This window comes from Choloepus didactylus, chromosome 9 (genome assembly GCF_015220235.1).
Source record: "Choloepus didactylus isolate mChoDid1 chromosome 9, mChoDid1.pri, whole genome shotgun sequence".
Lineage (NCBI taxonomy): Eukaryota > Metazoa > Chordata > Mammalia > Pilosa > Megalonychidae > Choloepus > Choloepus didactylus.
The window spans coordinates 89,085,193-89,109,309 of NC_051315.1; the positions used below are offsets into that span (position 1 = coordinate 89,085,193).

General features: G+C 38.7%; 1 protein-coding gene across 1 annotated transcript in view; it reads right to left on the reverse strand.

Moving 5' to 3' along the window:
* The window catches only part of RFTN2 (raftlin family member 2), a 79,875-nt gene that overhangs the window by 38,817 nt on the left and 16,941 nt on the right, over nucleotides 1-24,117 (reverse strand). Inside the window, exons 3-6 of the mRNA XM_037850261.1 lie at nucleotides 17,156-17,339; nucleotides 15,558-15,672; nucleotides 7,202-7,487; nucleotides 4,881-5,084 (exon numbers count right to left, since the gene is read on the reverse strand). Coding sequence (XP_037706189.1) covers nucleotides 4,881-5,084; nucleotides 7,202-7,487; nucleotides 15,558-15,672; nucleotides 17,156-17,339 — 789 coding nt within the window. The remainder of the gene's footprint in view (nucleotides 1-4,880; nucleotides 5,085-7,201; nucleotides 7,488-15,557; nucleotides 15,673-17,155; nucleotides 17,340-24,117) is intronic.

Below are 24,117 nucleotides of genomic sequence, written 5' to 3' on the forward strand. Positions count from 1 at the left end.
CCAAATAATGCAGTGAGATAAAAATCCTGAGCAATTACATAATAACGGTCCCCCAACTGAGTCACCTCTTCACATTACATAATCCAGAGTTCCCCAACAATGTGCCTTGGTCCATCGGTGTGCAGAGAATGAGTTACAGGTGTGCCAAGATACACGGGGCATTCCCTCCTACCCAGAGTGGCTTCATCCACTTACACCAGCGTGCCCTACAAATTAACATTTTCTATGTCTGCCACAATACGAAAAAGTTGCAGAGCACTGGCCTAACTCACTGCTTCGCAAACATTTTTTTTTTTTTTTTAATTAACCAAATATCACCAATAGCAAAGGAGAATACACTCCTGTCTTTGAAGGATGGTTTCCAGGTACATTTGAAGTGATGAGTGGCAAGCATAAGGTGTCTTTAAAGTCTAATGTTCTATCTTAAAAAACCATGCAAACTTTTTTCAAATATCTTAGTCTTATGTAGAAAAGTAATGCTCTCCTCTCCGCCACCCTGATTCTTAAAGTTATACTGACACTCTAGAAAGGGGTTTATCCTGTGCCTCGTGTACTCCCTGGCACAAGGCTGCATATCCATTGAATAATGAACCCTGTTTTCAGAAGCACAAGCTTAAAGCGTTTCCAGGGAATCATTTAAGTCTCTGCACATGTAATCTTACACATCCGTTTTGGCTAGATAGGATATCGATATTCCTGTAAATGTGACGAAAGTTAACTCTCCATTTTAGTCTTTGTTTAGTTTTTGTTTTTACTGAGAAGTCTATGCCTTCATTGGTTGGGCAGTGCTACTGGAGGGTTATGAAGAGGAGTTTGTGTCCCTGATGCCAGGCCAGCCAGGCTTCATGGGTTTGGAGGTGATGAAGAACTCGCCCAGGCAATGGTAGAAGGTCTAAGGGTTGATTTCCGCCCGGTTGAAGGTCTTGGGGTTGTAGACGCCAACCTTGCTGCCTGCCATCTCAGGCAGGATGATCGGGCTGTGCAGGTGCGTCTTGTCCGCCTCCAGCTTCTCCATGGGCAGGGCCTCCTCCTTGCCCTTGCTCCGCTTCAGCGGCAAGTGCTGTTTTGCCGTAGCCACGGTTCAGCTGCAGGCGCGGGCACGCACCGAAAAGCTGCGTCAGCTACGTGGGACTAGGACGTGTTCAGTAGCTGGTGGAGCTTCCCGTCGTGGTAGGTGAACTCGCGGACTTCCACCATCTGGTCGGTCTTTGGAAATGACCCCATTTTAACATTTTTAATCTGTTACATTTTTGGCATTAAACTGCCCAGGACACCTCTGAGACGCGGAGGACAGGCTCTTATGGGAGCCCTCGTTCTGCATATCGGTCTCATGTACATTCTCAGCTTGCCAACTTCTCTCATCTGCACCATTTCTCTTGTGGACCATTTCAATGGCTTAACAGCCTCCCTGTTTCCAGTGTTACACTCTTTGATCCATTTCCCAAAATGAGGCTAAAAAGTTTCTTTTAAAAATGTAAACCAGGTTATAACTCCTGTCTTCAGTGAATTACTTGGAATAAAAATCCTGGCAAGGTGACAAATGGGTTAAGAGCATACACATTACTTAGGTGGCCCCACCGCTTTCTAGCTGCATAAACAGTGGGCAAATTATTTAATGTCTTTGTGCCTCAGTTTTCTCATCTGTAAAAGGGGAATAATCATAGTCATATCTGCATCTCATAGGGTTGCTGCATTAAATGAGCTAATAAACGTAAAGTGCTTAGAACAATGCTACCATATAGAAAGTGCAAAATACATGTTAGCTGTTGTTGTTATTGAGGTTTTATTATAAACTCTGCATGGACTGGCTGTTGTTTACCTCTCCCTCCTTGTCTAGAGCCATTTTCTTTTGCACATCTTGCCCCAGAGACACAGACATTTAATCTAGTTCCTCTTTCCTGTACATTTGGAGGTGTTTCCTCTTCCTTAGAAAGGTCTCTCTGGGTCTCACATGCCTGCTCCTTCCCAGCCTCCCAGTTTCAGTGTGGTTGCTACCTTCCTTTTTCAGACAGGACCTTCTCCCTGTTACTCCCTATCACAGTATCCTGTTGGGTAATGTCACAGCACTTTTCATAATGTTGAAATTAGATATATTTGCTTTGGTAACTGTTACTGTCAGGCTCCGCAATGCCATGAGGCTAGCTCCTGGAGGGTAGGGAAGCCATCCATTTTGCTCATGGTTGTAAACCCAGTGCCTGGCATAGGGCCTGACATGTGCTCATATGCAAAGTGAATAAATGTGTGTATCAATGTCATTATCCACCCAACTCTGCATTCTGATACCTCTCCCCAGCGCAATTCACACAGTATGTTTTATAGGGGTGAACAGGTTGAGACGAATGTCAAGTGAAATCTGAAAAGAATTCATAAGGAATTAAGAGGTGGGTACACTAATGGTGAAGAGACACTAGGCCCTGGGACTTTTGGGGGATTAGTAGGCTGAGTGAAGTGTAGGAACCTTGAGGGCATGTGTGTATGTGCATGTGTGTGCTGTACCAGCTGGTAAAATTGCCCATCTCATCCCATGCCAGCTGCCTTACTAGATCTCTGTATGCACTGGTAGAATAAAGTGCTTTCCCTTTGTCACCTCAACTGAGTAAATTTGTAGGCTCCCAGGGCTTCATTTTTACCTACAGTGCAACCCCATGTAAAAATACAGTGAATCCAGCTACTGACAACCCTCAGGCTGCAAGTGCAGCAAGAAGGTATCTCTACAGTTGAGCTTCTCAAAGCAGAAAAAGGCTGTGTTGAGAATGGGTGTGAGTGGGCATTGAAGAGGAATTGCACCGACTTTCCCACAGTGGCCCTGCTGGAATAGAGAATTTTTTTGAAAGCTGTTTTTCTTTTTCCTCTCTTTGTTTTTGGAAGAAGGTATTTTCTTCACTGAGATTTGTTGAGTAATATATTTAAATTTCTGAGCAATGTTTGGTTTTGTACTTCCATTCCTTGTGAAGGGGCTGACTCCTGACATTATTTTGGAAGAGGATAGAAGCAAGACAAAACAAACTATCCATTGTCTCCTATGTGCTTTAGATGTCAGGCATCAAACATTCCAGAACAAAGTAACCCAGTTCAGCTGGGCTTCCTCTGACTTACATCTCACAGTGACACAGGCATTGGTCACTATTTCCCCTCTGCAGCTTCCCTGTGTACTCCCAGAAAGTCCCTAATGACACAACCAATTCCCAGACTCCACAGACTGAGGAGGCTCATTAGGGGCTTGGCATCGCCTGCAAAGTAAAATGTCTAATGAGACATTCCAGAGCTGCTGAGAGGGAGAGATTCTCCCCCAGGCTCTCTAAATAGCTTCTGAGGCTTTAAGAACAAAAGCCCCACAGAGGCTAGCAACTGCTGTGGCTAATTTTATTTTCATCAGGCAAGGCCCAAGGCAGGAATGCCTGAAAGAGACTGTGAAAGGCATATTTTTTTGTTTTTCCTTAGGATTTAAAACAAAATTTGAAATGGCTCCAACTTAGACTCTTTGCAGGGGAAAAGAAAAAGAAAGGGGTGGGGAGCAGATATTATGAATCATAAACTGACCTCCAAATAGTTGATTCCGTATGAAAAATACTTTACCTGCACAAAAGTGGAAGGAAAGAAAGCTAACACTAGAAAATGAATTTTAACTGTATGCTAGGCTCCCTGTAAGTCACTTTACACATACCATTTCATTAAATTTTCACAAAAATAAAGTAGGTAGTAGTTTTATACTCTTTTTGGAGTTAAGGAAACTGAGATGCAGTGAACTCAACTAATTTCCCAAGATCACTCAGCTGAGTAGAGGACATAGGATTCAAACCCTGTTCTTTCTGATTCTAAAGTCCATGCTCTTCCTATTATAGCTTGCTGTTCCCATAAAAGATAAAGCTGGAAGAAGTCTTCAAATATCCAAAAAATATCAAGAAATCTTTATGGTGCATCTACTACGTGCAAAGCATTATGCAGGATGCTGTATTTCTGAGTCTTCTTTGTGCTTGACCCTCAATTTTTGGTTCCTAAGTAAAGGGCCTATTAGAATATGACTCATGATTTTAAGTACTCTTTAAGAAGTAGTATTAGTTAAGGTATTACTAGGCTGATTTGACATTGTAAGGTATATTGAGGTCTCATCTCATTTGCTTTTTCATTCTTTCCTCTAACCTCATTGAATTATGGTCCCTAATTACCCTGTTTTTCATAATCTTCACCCATCCTAATTCATTTTTCCAGTCTCCTCACTATCTTTTTTTCTTTTCTTTTAGCATTAATCTCTTAAAACAAAACAAAACAAAATAAAACAAACTTTCCCTAGAAAGTAATTTTTGCAAAGTTTTTTTTTGGATAGACATTTAAAAGTGATTATGTATCCCACTGTAAGTAAATGAAGAAGGCTAGAGAAAGGTGAAAGACAGGGGAAGGCAGAAATGAAAAAAGGGTTCAACATCACTTTCTTTACCAAAGATTACTTTTCTATACAAATAATAGGAGGAGTTAGGTATAGACTGGAATACATGGTAAGTAGTATCCAAAATTGGGATAATGTAATAAATCTGGATATTAACTGATATATGTTATCATAAGCCTCCTAGATTAGGCTGCTGTAGTTAGTACATCTTATTTGGAAAATTCTACTATCAATCACATGGTGGTTTGTCTACTGCTGACAGTTACAACCCAAGGCAAATATTACATTATAACTTGGCACTCATTGGGAATCCTTTGCTCTAAAGGATGGTTAAGCTTTTAATTAAAGCTGTATAGCTGTGTAATGATTGGAATCTATTTCTTTAGAATAATATCTGTCCTTTTAGCCATAGAACTTGAGAGGCAAAAACATTTTCATCAACTCTGACAAAAATCCAAATTCTTTAGATAGAAATATATCATAATATAAAACTTACCTTTAGATGTTTCCCAGCATACAAAAGAATCAATTAAAGATAAGCCTTGCTTATAATAAAATGTAGTTAACTCCAACCAATCAGCATCAAGTGTGTTAATGACAGATCCTTTTCTTGTTACTTTCATTGACAGTATGCCTTCTTGATAGGTCCAGCAGGTTGATTCATCATCAAACACATTGAAGATTGTATACAACTTGTATTCTTAAGATAAGCATTCAGAAGGGAGAAAAGGGGGAAATTATAATTTCATTTTTAAAATCTTTTTTTAAAATTATGAGATAATTCAGACATACAGAGAAACATACAGAATAATAAAAGCATGCACCATTCAGCTTTATCAAGTGTTAATATTATGTCATATCTGCTTCGGACTGGCTTTTTAAAAGAGATAAGAAGTGGATACAGTTGAGGCTCACTATGTAGTCTTCCCTATTCCCATTCTCCATAAATACCTATTATCATGAATTTGGTGCTTATCATTCTCATGCAATATTTTTTCTTTTAATAAATATTTATATGCTCATAAATAATATATAGTGTTTTACAGTTTTAAAAAGACTTTATTTAAATGGTATCATACTGCATATATCAATGTACAAATTGCTTTTTTGTTAAACATTATGCTTTTGAAATATAAGTAAGTTAAAATATATATATCAAGTTCATTTATTTTCACTGCTACATAGTGTTCCATTTTATCTGTACTTCTTTTGATGGACATACATAGTATTTCCATTTTTATCATTACAAAGAATGCTATAGTTAAGATTGTTCATATCTTCTTGGCAGATACATGAGAATAACTGTAGAATAAGCACTTGGATGTGGATTTACTGGGTCCTAAATTCTACTTTAGTAGAAATTGCCAAATTCTTAAGTAGGGGGTCATGGAACACATCTATGGAGTATTACAAAAAAGCTATTTGGTGTGTGTGTGTTACATACACTTTTCTGGGTTGAGTCTCCATGGATTTCATCACATTCTCCAAGAGGTCTTATATGCACTCCTCACCCCTTACACCAAATTAAGAACCACTGCCATGGAAAACTTATTAAGAATTATGTGATTTAATGGCATCTAAAGATTGATAATTAAGTAGTATATTGGATTCAGAACTTAAAGGACTGGAAATAGATATCTCATTATATCAGAGTTCAGAGTGGGAACAAGAAGGGAGTTTAAAGGTTGAGGTGGGTAGAAGATACTAAATAGCCCTCTGACTGTGGCTCTGGCAGCTGTTACTCACTGTTACATTCATATAATTTTTACATTGTAGAAAAATCAGGGTTGTTGTTAGGAAATGGGTAGAAAAGGAGGAGATGATGAGTTGGGAAATACTCTCAATTCTTTCTTCAGGATTACTGTGGTGGGAGTGGATCTCTGTCAGGCACATCTCACCATAAGCCAGAAAGCCTGTGACACCAGTATGTCCTCTGTCACCCCCAGAACCAACACTGATGAAAGGATTAGATAATAACAGCTAGCTTAATATAGCATTTACTCTGTGCCTGTGCCAGGCACTAGGCTAAGCACTTTGTAGACATCTCTCATTTACTCCTCACAACAATCCTATGAAAGAGGGCCTACTGTTACCCCCTTGTTATAAAGAAACTGAGGCAGTCTGACTCCAGAGCCCATGCTCTTTAACAATCTTTGTCTTTACTTTGATAGTGTTTTTTTTTTTTACCATGCCAGTAAAGTTTTCAGAAAACTTTGAATAGTCCAAAATACATGAATTCAGTATTTTCAATTTATTGGGCAGACTTGCTAGTTGGCAATAAAAGAGAAAACTACCATTTAAAGTTATTTTAGGCTGCAGGCACCATGTTATACTAATTATTTCATCATGAAGTGCCATTTTTGTATTCTGATTGATGATCAAGAGAGCCAATTAACTTCAAAGCTGAAAACCATCCATGAAATGGGAAACGCTGAAATTAAAATTCTCATACATTGTTTATAAAGACAAACATAAATCAGATAAGCTTTCTTTATAGAATCACTTCTTCAGTACACATGTACAGCCTCCATTTTGTAAGGGAGTTGATGGATGACTAAGTGGAAACAAATCTTCAGTGCACGATTTTGTTGTGTGTGTGGTATTGCATGACCATATCAGGGACAACTGTTTAAAAAACTGCCCTAACTTTTTGCTGGTTATAATTATTTTTAAAAATAATAGCAAGTTTAAATTAGTTCATTTGGTTTTTCTTTATAATCTAGACATTTGCCTCATATCTCTAAAAGAAACTTCAAAACTTATTTAGCTAATTTTAAGCTAGTAATGTGTTCTGTTTCTACTCATCTTGTCCATTACCTTCTCCCTTTCTTGATTTGGAGGAACTGGGGCTTCCATCTCCTCCCATTTGGCACTGTCCACTTTCATGATGAAGTTCTTCTTCAATTCCACTTTCAGATGACTGCCCACTTAATGTTCCTTCATTCCAGCTTTTACAGTTTTCATCTGAACTGTGTCTTACATATAGTGTTGATTCTGATTCTGTATCTCCATCATGGTTGGTTCCATTGCAGAATTTAGATGGAGGACAATGCTGTGATATGAATCCAACAAACTTCATTCCTCTTTTAGCAGCTACATTAATCTGAAATTAAGAAGAGATGGGAGAGAAGAACCTAAGATGGCGGCTAGGTGAGACAGGGCAAAAAAACACCTCCATGAAAAGTACTAGATAAAAACCAGAAAGTGACCCAGAATACCACTTCCAGCGATGCACCAGCTGGACAAGGTCTGCTAAAACCACAGGGACTGTGCACTTGGTGAAACCGGGAGTCTGCATTCTAAAACGAGTGAGTAAGCCAGCTGAAAGTACCGTGGCTGTGCTGTGGTGTGGGGAAACTGCGGGTTGGCATTTGGAGATGGACTAGTTCTTTTTAAAAAAAAAACAACAGAAAAACCTGGGAGTGGCTGCAGATGCGGCAGCGAGAACCGTAGTGAAGCACTGCAGGAGCGGACTGTAGCCAACGCCTTGGTGTCTGGTGTGGAGGATAGCCCTCCCCACACCCACTGCTGATTGTCCCAGGGCCAGAGGGCCAGAGGGGAGAAAAAAACCATACGCCTTGCAGCCAGCTTCCCAGTGTGCTGGCAACACTCCTGCCCGGGGCCGTACCCACAGCCCAGAGCCGAGCCAGGAAACCCAGTCTGATGGGGAGTGTATCCCATGGCACCGTGCACACGCCACAATATCGGCTGTGGACAGTGGCCTTGGGTGCAACCACAGCTAGTTGTCCCGGAGCTGGGAAGGCAGAGCTGTACAAAAGGGGGGGGGGGGTTGAGATGCCCCATTCAGCCATTTTTGCATCAGGCTGGGAGCGCCCCTGCATGGCCCAGCAGCCCGGGGCTTCCCTTGAGGGAAGGCGTGCACTTGTGATGTCGCACAGCCTTCCCTCAGCAGAGGTCCTGGAAGATCACAGCTATCAAGCAAAGCAAACGCCAAGAGGCCAAAAACAGCACAAAATCTTAAAGCATTTGCTAAAACCAGACGACCTGGAGAACCCAATCCCAAACACCCAAATCAAACAATCAGAGGAGACAAAGTACTTGGTGCAATTAATCAAAGGACTACAGTCAAAGAATGAGAGCATGGCACAGGATATAAAGGACATGAAGAAGAACATGGCACAGGATATAAAGGACATAAAGAAGACCCTAAAAGAGCATAAAGAAGAAAATGAAAGAGTAAATAAAAAAATAGAAGATCTTATGGAAATAAAAGAAAATGTTGGCCAAATTAAAAAGACTCTGGATACTCATGATACAAGATTAGAGGAAGTTGAACAACAACTCAGCATCCTAGAAGACCACAGAACAGAAAATTAAAGAACAAAAGAAAGAATGGAGAAAAAAATAGAAAAAATCAAAATGGATCTCAGGGATATGATAGATAAAATAAAACTTCCAAATTTAAGACTCATTGGTGTCCCAGAAGGGGAAGAGAAGGGTAAAGGTCTAGAAAGAGTATTCAAAGAAATTGTTGGGGAAAACTTCCCAAACCTTCTACACAATGTAAATACACAAAACATAAATGCCCAGCGAACTCCAAATAGAATAAATCCAGATAAACCCACTCCAAGACATATTCTGATCAGACTGTCAAATACTGAAGAGAAGGAGAAAGCTCTGAAAGCAGCAAGAGAAAGCAATTCATCACATACAAAGGAAACAACATAAGACTAAGTAGTGACTACTCAGTGGCCACCATGGAGGCATGACATATTTAAAATTCTGAGAGAGAAAAATTTCCAACCAAGAATACTTTATCCAGCAAAACTCTCCTTCAAGTTTGAGGGAGAGCTTAAATTTTTCACAGACAAACAAATGCTGAGAGATTTTGCCAATAAAAGACCTGCCCTACTTCAGATACTAAAGGGAGCCCTACCAATAGAGAAACACAGAAACGAGAGAGATACAGAGAATTTTAACAAACGTATATAGAACCTTACATCCCAAATCACCAGGACACACATTTTTCTCTAGTGATCACAGATTTTTCTCCAGAATAGACCATATGCTGGGACATAAAACAAGCCTCAATAAATTAATTAAAAAAAAAAAAACAATTGAATATATTCAAAGCACATTCTCTGACCACAATGGAATACAAACAGAAGTCAATAATTTTTGATTTGTAACTCCACTATTTACTTCCTACAGGATATAAAATACATAAACTCTAATGACAAATCAGTGGTTTTGGACTCAATGTAAAATATGTAATTTTTGACAAGAACTATATAAAGATGGGGGAATGGAGGAGTATAGGAACATAGTTTCGGGTCCTATTGAAGTTAAGTTGGTATCAAAGAAAACCAAGATTGTTATGGATTTAAGAGGTTAAATTTAAGCCCCACAGTAAACACAAAGAAATTATCAGAGAATATGACCATAGAGATGAAAAGTAGAGTATGGGTTATGAGAAGTGGGGAAAGGGGCAATGGGGAGTTAAGAAATGAGTGTAGGTTTGCTGTTTGAGGTGAAGGGAAATATCTAGTAACAGATGGTGGGAAGCTGATAGCATTACAACATTCTAAATGTGATTAATCCCACTAATGGACTGCTAGAGAGGGGGTGGAATGGGAAGAGTTAGGCTGTATATATGTTTCCACAATTGAAAAAAAAAAAAAAGTCTGAATAGATGACAACTGAATGCCAAGGATGATCCTGGATGGGATCTGAGGATGGAGGACAGGAGGCTCAAAGGGACACAGTTGGGACATAAGGGAAAAAAAAAAGGAAATATAGAATGTAAGCTTTGTATCAACGGTGAATTTCTTGAACTTCTTAGCTGCGCTTAATGGGATTGCGTAAAAGAATGTTCTTGTTCATGGGAATTGTATATGTGAATTATAGTGTTTGTTCAAGGATGTGTGCAGCTTGCTCTCATATGTTCAGAAGACAGAGCAATAGATGATGGATGATAGATAGGGAGGGAGAGAGGAAGGGAGGGAATGAAAGAAATGGCAGTGTGTGACAGCGTGTTAAAGTTGATGGATTGGGGTATCGGGGGAAGGGGGTCAGGGTATGCTGTGTATGGGGTTTGTATTGTTTTTTCAACTGTTCCTGTAACTTTGAATTTATTTCAAAATAAAATTAAAAAAAAAAAGAGATGGGAGAACAAAATGTAAACTTCATTTAGATTGATTATTTTATCAATTAATTGAGGAAATCATTAGAAGAGGAGTAAATGGATCTGTCACTAAAGATCCATCCATAAACTAATAATAAATCATAATATAGCAAAACTCCTAACTATATCATACCATCATCATGCCTTCTTCAAGCAGAACTAATACTCTTTAGAAATTATGAAAACAGAAATCATATTTTTCTCTCAGAGGCTACTGGGAAAAACTAATAATTCTATAGCATGATTTTTGCAGCTCAGTTAACAATGAGCTCTCCAGTTGAAGTAAAATTAAACTGTTCCAAGAAATCCCCAGCAATAACATTACCAAATATATTTTCATTAATAAAGAAGAGATTTATTCATTAAAAAGCCAAAAACACACAGCATTGAGTTTTACAGGGGTGTAAAGAAAACTGTTAAAGGACTAATTTTCAACAAATGTGCAATCTATGCACTTATGAAGCTTTCTGACCTGCTGCTATGGTCTCCAATCTGGGGCAAAATCACATCATTAGATTCAATCCTGTGCTTGAAGAACAAGATTCAGAAGCATAAGACATAAAGCCAGGGAAATAATTGGGACTTTAACCCTGGTTATTTTCATGCTCAGCACTTTACCTATCCTCTGCTTTTGCTCCATTCTTTATTCGATTTGTGTCCATGTCCTTGTTCTGTGTTAAACTGGCAATTTTTTTGAGGGCAGGGACTGTGTTTTATATTTGTACTTCAGTGTTCTATGTCTACTAGGTGCTCGGTAAGTACTTTTAAATAAGTTAAGAGGAAGAAATAACATTCTTTGCTCATATACTCCCAGTCTGTGACTTCTGAGTAATGGTTTGGAGACTTCTTCATCTAGTTTTCTGTTATCACTGGAAAATATACTGAATTTGCCAGTTGTCATTTTGGATGGCATGGAAAATTTGATCAGTTTCATAGGGGAGGATGGGGAGGAGAGGGTGGAACACACTTGGGAGGGGAGTGGAGGGTGTGGACAGGAGTGGGCAGAGGTGAGGCAGTGGTATGCTGGAGTTGCCTTTTCCAGGCTCCCAAGAGCTGATTCTGCATATCTTTCCCCAGCTGCATGTTCAGTGACATCAGGCTGGTAACTTGAAATTGGCCACGGAGGGAGTATTTACACCATAAAAATCAGCATAAATCAGGGCTCCCCCTTCCCACTTTGGAGAGCTAGTTACCAGCATCCCAGGGGACAAGGGTGACCTCAGGGGCCTGGCAAGGACTTTCTCTCTCTCTATCTTGATTCCTTTTTCCCATGTTTCCATTTACTGCTTATCCAAAACTTCAGATTTCCAAATAGAAAAAGGAATCAATAGTCATTGTGGGAGAATGTGGACAAAAGTACTATGGAAGGTAAGTACTGCACTGCAATGTGATGGGATATGTTTCCCCAGATCCAGGGAAGTCTGGTCAGAGCACGGGTGGTGGAGTCCCGTGCTCAGTGGGATGGATTCCAAATAAAACTGGAAGTATCTGCTGCCCTGCTGGGTCTTAAAACTTAACGGAGGCTGACAAAACAAATATGACACCGTTTATGTTGCCAAGAGATGTTTTCTGAAAAATTATTATCCTTCTGTCCTGGCCCACATCTCACAGACTTTCCAGCCAACAGTTGGCTATCTTTGTGGGAAGAAGGGAGAAAGGCTTTATAGAAGTTGCATAAACTGATGAGTAAAAAGCTGTGGTGTTGTGGGTTGTTCTTTTTCTCAATCCATTCCTTCCTCAGGTTAAATGAGGAAAGAAATACACTTATTTTGACTTGAAGCTATTGAAACCAAACTCTTTTATTCTGGCATTGAGCCAATAAAAAATAAACAATAAAAAATAAAGGCTAAGGAAAGTGAATGAGAAGGGATGGTAAGGCAAGGTGGCAAGATGGCAGCATGGGAACATGGAGAAATGGGGTACAGAGAAGTGAAGAGTAGAGAGAATGGGATGGTGGGAAGCCAGGCAATAGAAAAGAAGACCCTGGGGACTGGAGGAGCAGCAAAGGCAGGAGAACTTTGAGGTGGGAGGAGGGTGTGGGTATGCAGAGCTAGGACAAAGGAATATAGGTAGTGCAATGTCATTTACTCCTATAAATTAACATATTGAGATAATAACAATCTATGGAGCCTTAAAAATAACCACAAGTTTTCCTTTATATCAAATGTCCTATGAAAGACGGAGAGGGAGGAGATAAGGAGGCATAGCACTCTGCAGGTCAAAATAGGTGAATTTATTATTAATGCTTTCTCTATAGGTCATATTAGTTGACCTTGGTGAAAAAAGTGCAGGTTTTATCTGGAAATAGAGTAGTAATGTAGTAGTAATGTCTTTTCTGTTTTTTAAGTTTGAACATTGGTATTTTTAAAAGTTATTTTTATTTTAAATTTTTAAGAAAGACACTTGGAAACCTAATTATAAACACTGAATGAACACTGGTATAATGTAAAAAGTTGGCTTAGAATCTAGCTGTTCAAAAATCAACTCTTTATACGAGGCAGCCATTCAGAAATAATATTTGGCTTTCATCTATTGCTCTTGTTCACACTCAGGGAAATGTTCAAATATTTCATGTACTATGTTTCCTGAAGCTTTTCTCTTCATGAAAGAACCCCATTACTCTAATTGCTGAAATAACAGTACTTTCCTGTTTAAAAAGATCTTTAACTGTGTCCAGGAAGTTAAATGCAAAACAAGGGCTCTGATGATGATCTATTAAGACTAAATTAGTAGCAACATTTTTGTTTTTGAACTTTTCTGGAGTGGATTTATTTCCAGAAAAAAAAATTAATTTCCAGGAATAATAGTAGTAAACAGTATGTGTACCTTGTTTATAAAATCTAGTCTCAAAGACTGTCCTGAAATACCTTACTGAATGGTGATTTCTATCTAAATAGAAAATATCATTAGCAGCTAAACCTGGTTATACACAAACCACAGATAATGTTATACACCTGGTCACTTAAAGCCTGGGAACAACATAAACAGTGAAGAAGTTTCACACTTTCTTACTTAAAACACCTTATGTTTTTGACTGGCACTTTAGGTTTTAAATAAAAACTAAACCTTACAAATATGTCAATGCAATTAAGAAAGTTTCACCATAAAATTTCATCAATTTAGAGTACTTATGAATGTATAATTTATGTCTTGGTTTTAATCAACATATACAATTTTTCATGTAAGTTTCAATTAAGTGATTTTCTATAGATCTTTCTATGTTGGTATAGTCTATCTGGTTGTCATGTTTAATGCCCATAAAATATTCCATTGTACTGATAGACCATTGTCTCCAATTGCTGGGAAGTTGGCATGCTATTCACTGTTGATTAAAATATCTTTGTATAAAAATGATTTTTTTTCCCAAGTTAAACACAATTACCGTATGACCAGGCAATTTCACTCCTAGGTATATACCCAAAGGAATTGAAAAAAGGAACTCAAACAGATACTTGTACACTGATGTTCATAGCAGCATTATTCACAATGGCCAAAAGGTGAAAGCAATGCAAATGTCTGTAAACAGATGAATGGATTAACAAAATGTGGTGTATCTATACAATGGAATATTATTCAGCCATAAAAAGGAATGCAATTCTGATACATGCTATGACATAGATGAACCTTAAAAACATTATGCCAAGTGAAATAAGCCAGACATATAAAGACACTGTTGTATAATTCCATTAATATGAAGTGACTATAATAAGCAAATTTATGAAGACAGAAATTAGATTAGAAGTTACCAGGGGCCGGGGTGGGGATGGGGAATTATTGCTTAATGGGTACAGAGTTTGGTTTGGGGTGATGAAAAAGTTTTAGCAATGGATGGTGGTGATGGTAGTACCACATTGTAAATGTAATTAATGCCACTGAATTGTAAACTTAAAAATGGTTAAAATGGGTAATTTATGCCATAGCCACTTAATTTTACACTTAAAAATGGTTAAAATGGCTAATTTTATGTCATAAATATGTTGCCAAAAGAAAATGATTTTTTCTCTTTTCAATTATTTTCTTGGAATAGATTCATAAAGAGAAGATTAGTAAAAATGTTCTTTCATGAAGTATAACAAATGTATCACACTAATGCAAGGTGTTAATAATAGGGTGGTATATGGGAACTCTATTTTATGCATGATTTTTCTGTAAATCTACAACTTTTCTAATAAAAAAAGAGAGATTAGTGGTCAAAAAGTAAAACTGGATTTATGATTCTTAATACCAAACTGATATTCAGAAACACTGTACTAATTTATTATAATGCACATTGCAATATATGAATGTTAACTTTTCTTAAAGTTCTGCCAACACTGGATATACTAATTTTTATTTAGTTTCCCAATTTAATAGCATTAAGGTGTAAAGTCACAGTTGTTTTATCTGCATTAAAAATCATTAGCTAGGTTGAGGCTTTTGTCAAAATTTCTTTATTATTTATGCTTCTTTTGTATTTACTGTCCATGGAAGATTGGGTATTACCTCCATGGATTTGTACACATTCCCTACATATTCTGAAAATGAAGCTCCCATAGGACACATTTGTTGCAGATCCCCTCCCCTCATATTTTTGTTTTTCTTTTTAACTTTTAGTTTTCCTAGTTTTCATGTATATGTTATACATATGTACTCAAACTCCTCAAACTATTCATAATTGAATATGTCTACTTTTCCATTTCTTCAGATTTTTTTTCTTAAGAAAAGTGACTGCCTCATCTGAAATGAGAACAATTGCTCATTTTCCCAAGAGCATTTATTAAGTAATGGTTGTTTCCCCATTTTATTTCATCAGGTTTATTATTAAACTTCATATATTTATTTAAATCTATTTCTAGCATCTCCATTCTGTATTTCTGTTTTTAACTTTGTTCAATTTGGTACAAGGTGTTTTAATAGGTTTTAAATTCTGGTAGAGGCAATCACTTTTTTCCCTTTTCTTTTTTAAAGTACGAAAGAAAATCAATGAAGAAGAAATACTGAACATTTTTCAATATCCCAAGAAGAAACGTATACATTTTGTAGTAGTACCTTTTCTATGAGTTCTTTTGCTGTGTCATTTGTTGGCATCTCATAAGTTAAGGGACATTCCTCTATCACAAGCCTTGGGTGTCTTTGTCCCCCGAGTGCTGCAGGGTGCTTTGGGCTGTATAAGAGAGAATATGTTCATGGTTACAGGTAAATGGCTGACTTTCAGCTAATACACTCACATGAAAATGAGTAAGCAAATCACAAATAAGGTCAAGGCCATCATTTTTTGTTATTTGAAGCCTGGATGGCTATCTTATTAAAAACTATCAGAGAAACACACTAACTTCTATTTAAATTTAATTTAAACTCCTCTTAATTTAATTTTCTAATTTGAAATGGAAAGAAAGGTTCCTGTCTGTTGTTTTAATAAGAGTTTTGAGAAATGATTTTAGATCAGTATTATACTTCATTATTGTGCAAAAGCTCAAGTAAAAATCCTATTTTAAATGGTTGCCTCATCTTTTTCCCTTCTCTTCTTTTCTGATTTTTTTTTTTCTGCTTATTCTTAGCCTTGTCAGTGCATTGCTAAGACTTTTTGAAGTAATGCTAACATCAGAAAATATCACTTATACATGGTTGATAAAGTTTGTAATTAGGACACATACATTAATTACTACTGTGTAAAAATGTCTATTTAGTAATGCTTGAACTAGTAAATGTCTGATGAGGCTCACATGTGTAGAAGTCTGTACACACCCTTCCAGACATGTATAAGTATGCAGTTACTCAATAGCAGACATTAAAAGCACACCTCCATTTTTTTAAGGCCCTTCCTTTTTCCCTATTTTCCTATTTTCTCTCTTCCTCTTTTGCCATTTTCCTTCTCTGCTTAGCCCTGTCATTGTTAAAATGTTGATCCATCACTCTGAACAGAAAATAGTTTTACCCTGGTCTTTGAGATGGTTTTGGTATGAAGAGTTGTTAAAAAAAAAAATTAATTATGTTAATCTAGGACATTGGTCTGGCTATTTTCATTCTTCATTGCAAGGAGCAATAGTATCTTACCATGAACACTATCAAACTTACAAGCTAGTCTAGCAAAATGGTTTCAGTAGTGTTTGGAAAAATGGCTATGTTAAAAAGATTTTAAAAATAAAATAAAATGGATGGCTTTTAATTCCTATTTTGAGTAGAAAGCTGCAAGAGATCTACCTGATTTGTGAGAACTTGACATGGTGGGTCTTTCCTGCTGTTTAAGTTTTAGAATGTAGTGATAGTTTCTGTTGCTACCATTAAATAAAACAATATAGGACAGTTCAAAAACAGTTTTTTACTCAGTGAAAGTGGATATCATAGTACTTGTGGAACCACTACTCTCACATCTGCTGGAGTTGCCACAGGAGTTTACAAGTGCTTCTTAAGTCTAATGTGCTTTCCCTTTGTCCACCCACATCCTCACCTGTTTGCAAGGAGCTAAAATCAGTCAGGAGTTTTAGAGGAGGAGGTTTACCTTTCCTTCTCTCAATCCAGGTTACAACTGCTAGAAAATGTGCCTAAAACCAAAAATCCTAATTATCCTTTATTTTCTTCCCTTTGTTCAAAACTTTCTTTTTGAAAGGAGAAACTGTCACTCCTAACACAATAAATACCATGCTTACTTTAATTTCAAGCGCGACAACACCACCCTGTACAGGTAACTTGCTGATAGGTGTTTTCGCTGCCCCAAAGCTTGTATAACAGGATGAATAGCTCCAACAATATATCCTTTAAGATAATAGTCTTCCACTTTTGTTACTATATCCAGAATTGAATTTATCTTGATGACTCCTGGGTTTGATGAAGCTGAAATATCAAAAGCAAAGAGAAATGTGTTCGTTCAGAAAACTGGGTTATACATTACTTCTATCTATGTGTGAAATACTCATGAATAGAAAAATATCCATATGGTTTAATCTCAAAGTCACAATAACATGTATTATGTATTTTGTACTTAATTTCAGAAGAAAAGCAAAACTGACATTATGAACCCATAAATACATAATATTTTCAACAATGGATTGAAGCAGAAATACAATGCTTTATATGCTTTCTTCTTTTCAATTGAGGCAGCTTTGTTTTTTAGGATTTCATTTATGTGACTATATTTGCATTAATAGATATTGAAGACATACATAAGAGAAGTAATATTAACCTGAGGACCCAAAAGCTTCTGTGATTCTGATAGATATGAGATGTGTAATTCCTTAAGAATACAATTTGTAACAATCTAAAATTAAAAATGGAGAAGTGACATTTGGTAAGCAGGAATTGTCAAGTGCTTTCTTATTCGTATTAAACTTCAAAAGCACCATGTTTTAAATTTCTTAGGGAAGATAAAAATGTGATTTCTTATGGTACTTATATAAATGCTTGAGTAAAGGAATTGAAAAAGTAAAGGCATCCAGAACTTCTTTTCAATGAGTAAAAATTCTAAATGTAGAGGAAATGTAAAATCAAAATCAACATGCAGTTGAACCATCCCTAAAGCAAGACAAATCTGCAGAAACTGTAGAATAGTACAGTCTGTACAATCTTTAGAATAGTAAAAGGAAAAGGGTATGTTGTGTGGGAAAATGTTCTTAATGTCCCAGCAGTAATAATTTAAAAAACAACTTTGTTTTCTGTTACATTATTTCTTATTTTCTGGAAAACAATTGGGAATTAATATCTAGAAATAGACCTGCAATTTGATCATCTCTTGAGTAACGAAATATGTGAAATTATTTCCAGGTATGGGCAGTGTTGGCTGTTAGCCTTCTTGCAGTGTGGTCAGTGGTGTCCAGCAAAGAACTGCTGCCGATTGCCTGCACACAGGAAGGAGGTTACGAAGCAGACAAGGAAGAAGGGTCAGAGGAAATCTCCTCCTCCCCTTACATTAACACCCATGCAATAGAACAGAAATCCACCATCATGGATATTCATGCCAACTTTTCAAACTAAAATAAATCACTCAACAGAAAAGTTACATAAACCAGGATGAATTCATTTCCTCCAATTTTTTTATCCTCTTTTGGATTTGACCTAATAGTCTATTTACAATATATACTCTTCATCATTATGAATAGGAATGAAAACAAAGAGAATGATCCTGGGCTTTGAAGAAACAGCTGGGCTTCATTGTCGACGGCCCAGCCTTGCCTCGTCCACTCAGTGCTTCATTTGGTTTTACTCTTTTTAGTATTTTGACTACTGGCCTTGATTTCTAAACAAAGGAACTAAAAAACTATAAAATAAAATGGAACGAACTCTTAAGAGTAAGGAATGACCCAGGGGAGTGAATTTCCCTGGCAACGTGGAATATGACTCCCGGGGAGGAATCTAGACCCGGCATCGTGGGATGGAGAACATCTTGACCAAAAGGGTGAAATGAAAGGAAATGAAATAAGCTTCAGTGGCAGAGAGATTCCAAAGGGAGTCGAGAGGTCACTCTGGTGGGCACTCTTACGCACAATATAGACAACCATTTTTAGGTTCTAATGAATTGGGGTAGCTGGTGGTAGATACCTGAAACTATCAAACTACAACCCAGAACCCATGAATCTTGAAGATGATTGTATAAAAATGTAGCTTATGAGGGGTGACAATGGGATTGGGAAAGGCATATGGCCCACACTCCCCTTTGTCTAGTTTATGGATAGATGAGTAGAAAAATGTGGGAAGGAAACAAACAAACAAAGGCATCCAGTGTTTTTACTTTAATTGCTCTTTTTCACTTTAATTATTATTCTTGTTATTTTTGTGTGTGTGGTAATGAAGGTGTCAGGGATTGATTTTGGTGATGAATGCACAACTATGTAATGGTACTGTGAACAATCGAATGTATGATTTGTTTTGTATGACTGCATGGTATGTGAATATATTTCAATAAAATGAATATTTAAAAAAAAGAGTAAGGAATGAAACATAACTAAACATATTTTTAGGACTATATTCTAAATCTATAAAATTTCAAAGAAAATTGCTGTTTTTTAATGGCCCTCACTGCATACTGTAGAGAGTGGAAGTGCTTTAGCATGATACAAAAGAATCTTCATGGTCTGGCCTCTGCCTACTCTTGTCATCTTTCCTTATGGCTGTCTTGCTTTGGCAAGCCTGAACTACTTGGGGTTCTTGAACCTGCCATGTGCTTCCAGCAGGCCTTCATTTCCTTCCCTGCTTCTCCCGGCCCAAGTTAATCATTCCTTCCTCTGTGCTGCATGGACTTCTATTAGTGCTTGTATCAGACTGTATTATAGTTATTTGTTTATACATATGTCTCTGCTGTTAGACTGATATTTCCTTAAGGGCACGGGACCTCTCTTTCTGTGCCTAACATGTTCCTTTGATCATTATGTTAAATTGAAAATACTGTTCCAAAGAGGAATTAAGAGGTAAATGACTGCATAGAAGCAGGGAAGGTCATCAGGGTTAGTGTGCCAGTTTGAATGTATTATGTCCCCCAAACACCATTATCTTTGATGTAATCTTGTGTGGGCAGACCTATCAGTGTTAATTAGATTGTAATTCTTTGAGTGTTTCCATGGAATGTGCCCTACCCAACTGTGGGTGATGACTCTGGATAATTTCCAGGAGGTGTTGGCCCACCCATTCAGGGTGGGCCTTGATCAGTGGAGCCATATAAATGAGCTGACAAACAGAAGGAACTCAGTGCAGCTGTGTGATGTTTTGAAGAGGAGCTACAGCCAAGAGGGACACTTTGAAGAAAGCACAGGAGCTGCAGATGAGAGACATTTTGAAGATAGCCGTTGGAAGCAGACTCTTGCTCCAGAGAAGCTAAGAGAGGACAAATACCCCAAGTGCAACTAAGAGTGACATTTTTGAGGAACTGCAGCCTAGAGAGGAACGTCCTGGAAGAAAGCCATTTTGAAACCAGAACTTTGGAGCAGACACTGGCCACGTGCCTTCCCAGCTAACAGGTTTTCCGGACACCACTGGCCATCCTCTAGTGAAGGTACCTGATTGCTGATGTGCTACCTTGGACATTTTATGGCCTTAAGACTGTAACTGTGTAACCAAGTAAACCCCCTTTTATAAAAGCCAATCCACCTCTGGTGTTTTGCATTCTGGCAGCGTTAGGAAACTAGAACAGATTTTGGTACCAGGAATGGGGTGCTTTTGCTGCTGAGTTTGCAAATACCAAACATGTTGGAATGGCTTTTTAAATGGATAAGGGGAAGATTCTGGAAGAGTTGTGAGGAGCTTGATAGAAAAGGCCTGGACTGCTTTGAAGAGACTGTTTGTAGAAATATGGACTCTAGAGATACTTCTCATGAGGCCTTGAGCAGAAATGATGACTGTGGTTTTGCAAACTGGAAGAGAGGCGATCCTTGTTTTAAAGTGGCAGAGAATTTGGCAAAATTGAGTCCTGGTGTCAGATGGAAGGAAGAATTTGAAAGCGACAACCTGGAATATTTAGCTGATAAGATCTCCAAGCAAAATATAGAGGAAGTGGCCTGGCTTTTACTTGCAGCTTATGGTAAAATGGGAGAGGACAGAGATAAGCTGAGAAATGAACTCTTGGTTTCAAAGAAACCAGAAATTGGTGGCCTGAAAAACTCTGGGCTTCCAGGGGAGGAAACTCCAGAAGCTACAGCCCAAAGTGAGGATGCAACCAAATGTGAAACCCAGCCACCATTTCAGAACAAGCCAAGATTGGAGAAGGAGTTAAGCAGAAAGGATTTGTGGAAAGTCCTATTGTCTGATGGCTTTGACCCCTGCATGCTTCATGCGAAGCCAACAGAATTTTTGTGAGATCTTTATAGACAGAGCCGCTGCCGGTCTGGACTGGAGGGGACAGACAAGGAACAAATTGAAGGAAAAATTTCTTCAAAGATAGAGCCATGGAGGTTGAGGTCTGGAGTCAAGAGGCCTTGGGCTGGGAGAGCAGAATGGCCCACATGCATGGAAAGGGTGAGTTTGCCCCAGAGTTTGAGGGTGGGCACTCCACCTTGGTGCTCTGGAAGAGTTTTACCACCCCAGGACCCAAAGAGGGTGGAGCACATTCTCAGGGGGATGGGGGGAGCCTGGCCACCACCCCACTGTTCTGAAGGGGTTGAGTGTGTGCCCCAGAGATGGAAGGGAATCTGGGTGTGGCCCCAATGTTTGAAGAGGGTGGGGCCGAGAAGGTGGTCTCCCCAGTGTGTGGATATGTTGGAGAACTCACCCCAGCATTTGGAGAGGAAAGGGCTGCCACAAACGCCCTTAGAAAGGGTTAGACTCCTGTTCTCTCAAGCCCCAAGGATGCAACATCGTTCTGTAAATGACTCTCAGACTTTGAAATCTAATGGAGTTTGTCCTGCAGGTTTTAGGAACTGTTTTAGTCTTGTTAACCCTGTTTTCCTTACTGTTTCTCCTGATGGCAATGGGAATGTTTATCCTATGAATGTCCCTCCTTTGTATATTGGAAGCATATAACTTGTTCTAAGTTCACAGATCCACAGCTAAAGGAGAATTTTGCTTTAGGAGAGACCATGCCTATAATTGATTTTGATGGAATCTTGTACTTAACTATTGTTACTGAAATGATTTAAGTTTTTGTGATATTGTGATGGGATGAATGTATTTTGTATATGGAAAGATAATGTCATTTTGGGGTCCAGGGGGTGGAATGTGCCAGTATGAATGCATTATGTCCCCCCAAATGCCATTATCTTTGATGTAATCTTGTGTGGGAAGACGTTATCAGTGTTGATTAGATTGTAATTCTTTGAGTGTTTCTTTGGAATGTGCCCCACCCAGCTGTGGGTGATGACTCTGATTGGATAATTTCCATGAAGGTGTTGCTCCACCCATTTGGGGTGGGTCTAAGTTGAGTCAGTAGAGCCATATAAATGAGTTGACGGACAGAGGGAACTCAGGGCAGCTGTGAGTGATGTTTTGAAGAGGAGCTACAGCCAAGAGGGACACTTTGAAGAAAGCACAGGAGCTGCAGATGAGAGAGAGTTTGAAGACGGCTGTTAAAAGCAGACTCTTGCTCCAGAGAAGCTACGAGAGGACAAAGGCCCCAAGAACAACTAAGAGTGACATTTTTGAGGAACTGCAGCCTAGAGAGGAACGTCCTGGGAGAAAGACATTTTGAAACCAGAACTTTGGAGCAGACACCAGCCACGTGCCTTCCCAGCTGGCAGAGGTTTTCTGGACACCATTGGCCATCCTCCAGTGAAGGTACCCGATTGCTCATGTGTTACCTTGGACACTTTATGGCCTTAAGACTGTAACTGTGTAACCAAATAAACCCCCTTTTATAAAAGCCAGTCCATCACTGGTGTTTTGCATTCTGGCAGCATTAGTAAACTAGAACAGTTAGCTAGCAGAAATAAAAAAATTAGTCTAGTAAATTCTAAAACAATTGTACAGGTTATCTGTGCCTTAAAGGAGAGAGACAAACCAGGGAACACGGACAGTGCTGTGGAGTTGTTTTTTTATTCTTTTGCTCATAAAAGTGAGGGTGGTCAAGAACCTAGTTGAGAACCTGATGAGGTGAAGGTCATATTCACTTCAGATGGCTCTAGCATAAGGTCCCACCTATGTTAATGATGTTACGATGACAAAAAGCACATTGCAAACAAAGTAAAAAGTAATGAGAGGTGGAGCTACATGGGGTTTAATTAGTGCCATCTTGGGATAAAGTCTGGAGAGAAATTTGGGAGAGGATTGAACCACAGATAAAGAATGCTAAAATGAAGGGAAAATAGTGTGGCTTTTACTTTAAAGGATTCACTGAACCTTGCGGGCTTGGGGTAACTTCTGGATGCTGCTGGCCTTGCTTTTCCTGCTGACTTTGGTTGCAGTCACTGTTAGGTCAAACGCTGTCTCATTTAGTCGACTTTGGTATCACTGCTTCGAAGGAAACCCCAGAAATGAAGAACTCAGGGTTGGAAAAAGGTTCCCTCTTCTGGGACCTTGGGTTAGATAGAGCAATTTAGGCAGCCGTTCTAGTTTGCTAATGCCGCCAGGATGCAAGACACCAGAAATGGACTGGATTTTATAAAAGGGGGTTTATTTGGTTACACAGTTACAGTCTTAAGGCCATAAAGTGTCCATCAACAAAGGGTTCCTTCACTGGAGAATGGCCAATGGCGTCCGGAAAACCTCCGTTAGCTGGGAAGGCACGTGGCTGGCATCTGCTTGATCCCAGGTTGCATTTCAAAATGGCGTTCTCTAAAATGTCTGCATCAACTTCCAACGGCCATCTTCAAAATGTCTGTCTCAGCTCCAGCTCCTCTCTTAACTTCCGTGCATTCTTCAAAGTGTCCCTTTTGGCTGTAGAAAGTTCGCTTCTTCTGTCTGAGCTTATATAGTGCTCCAGTAAACTAAAACAAGGCCCACACTAAATGGGTAGGGGCCATGCCTCTGTGGAAATTATCCAACCAGAGTTATCACCTACAGTTGGGTGGTTCACATCTCGATGCACACTGAACCAATAGGTTCCAAACCAATCCACACTGATACATCGGCTGCCACAAGAATGCATTAAAGAAGATGGCTTTTTCTGGGGGACATAATATATACAAACTGGCACAGCAGCCAACTGCTCTGCTTGTTCTCTGTGATTACCTCCCAGAGAGCAGAGGACAGGAGC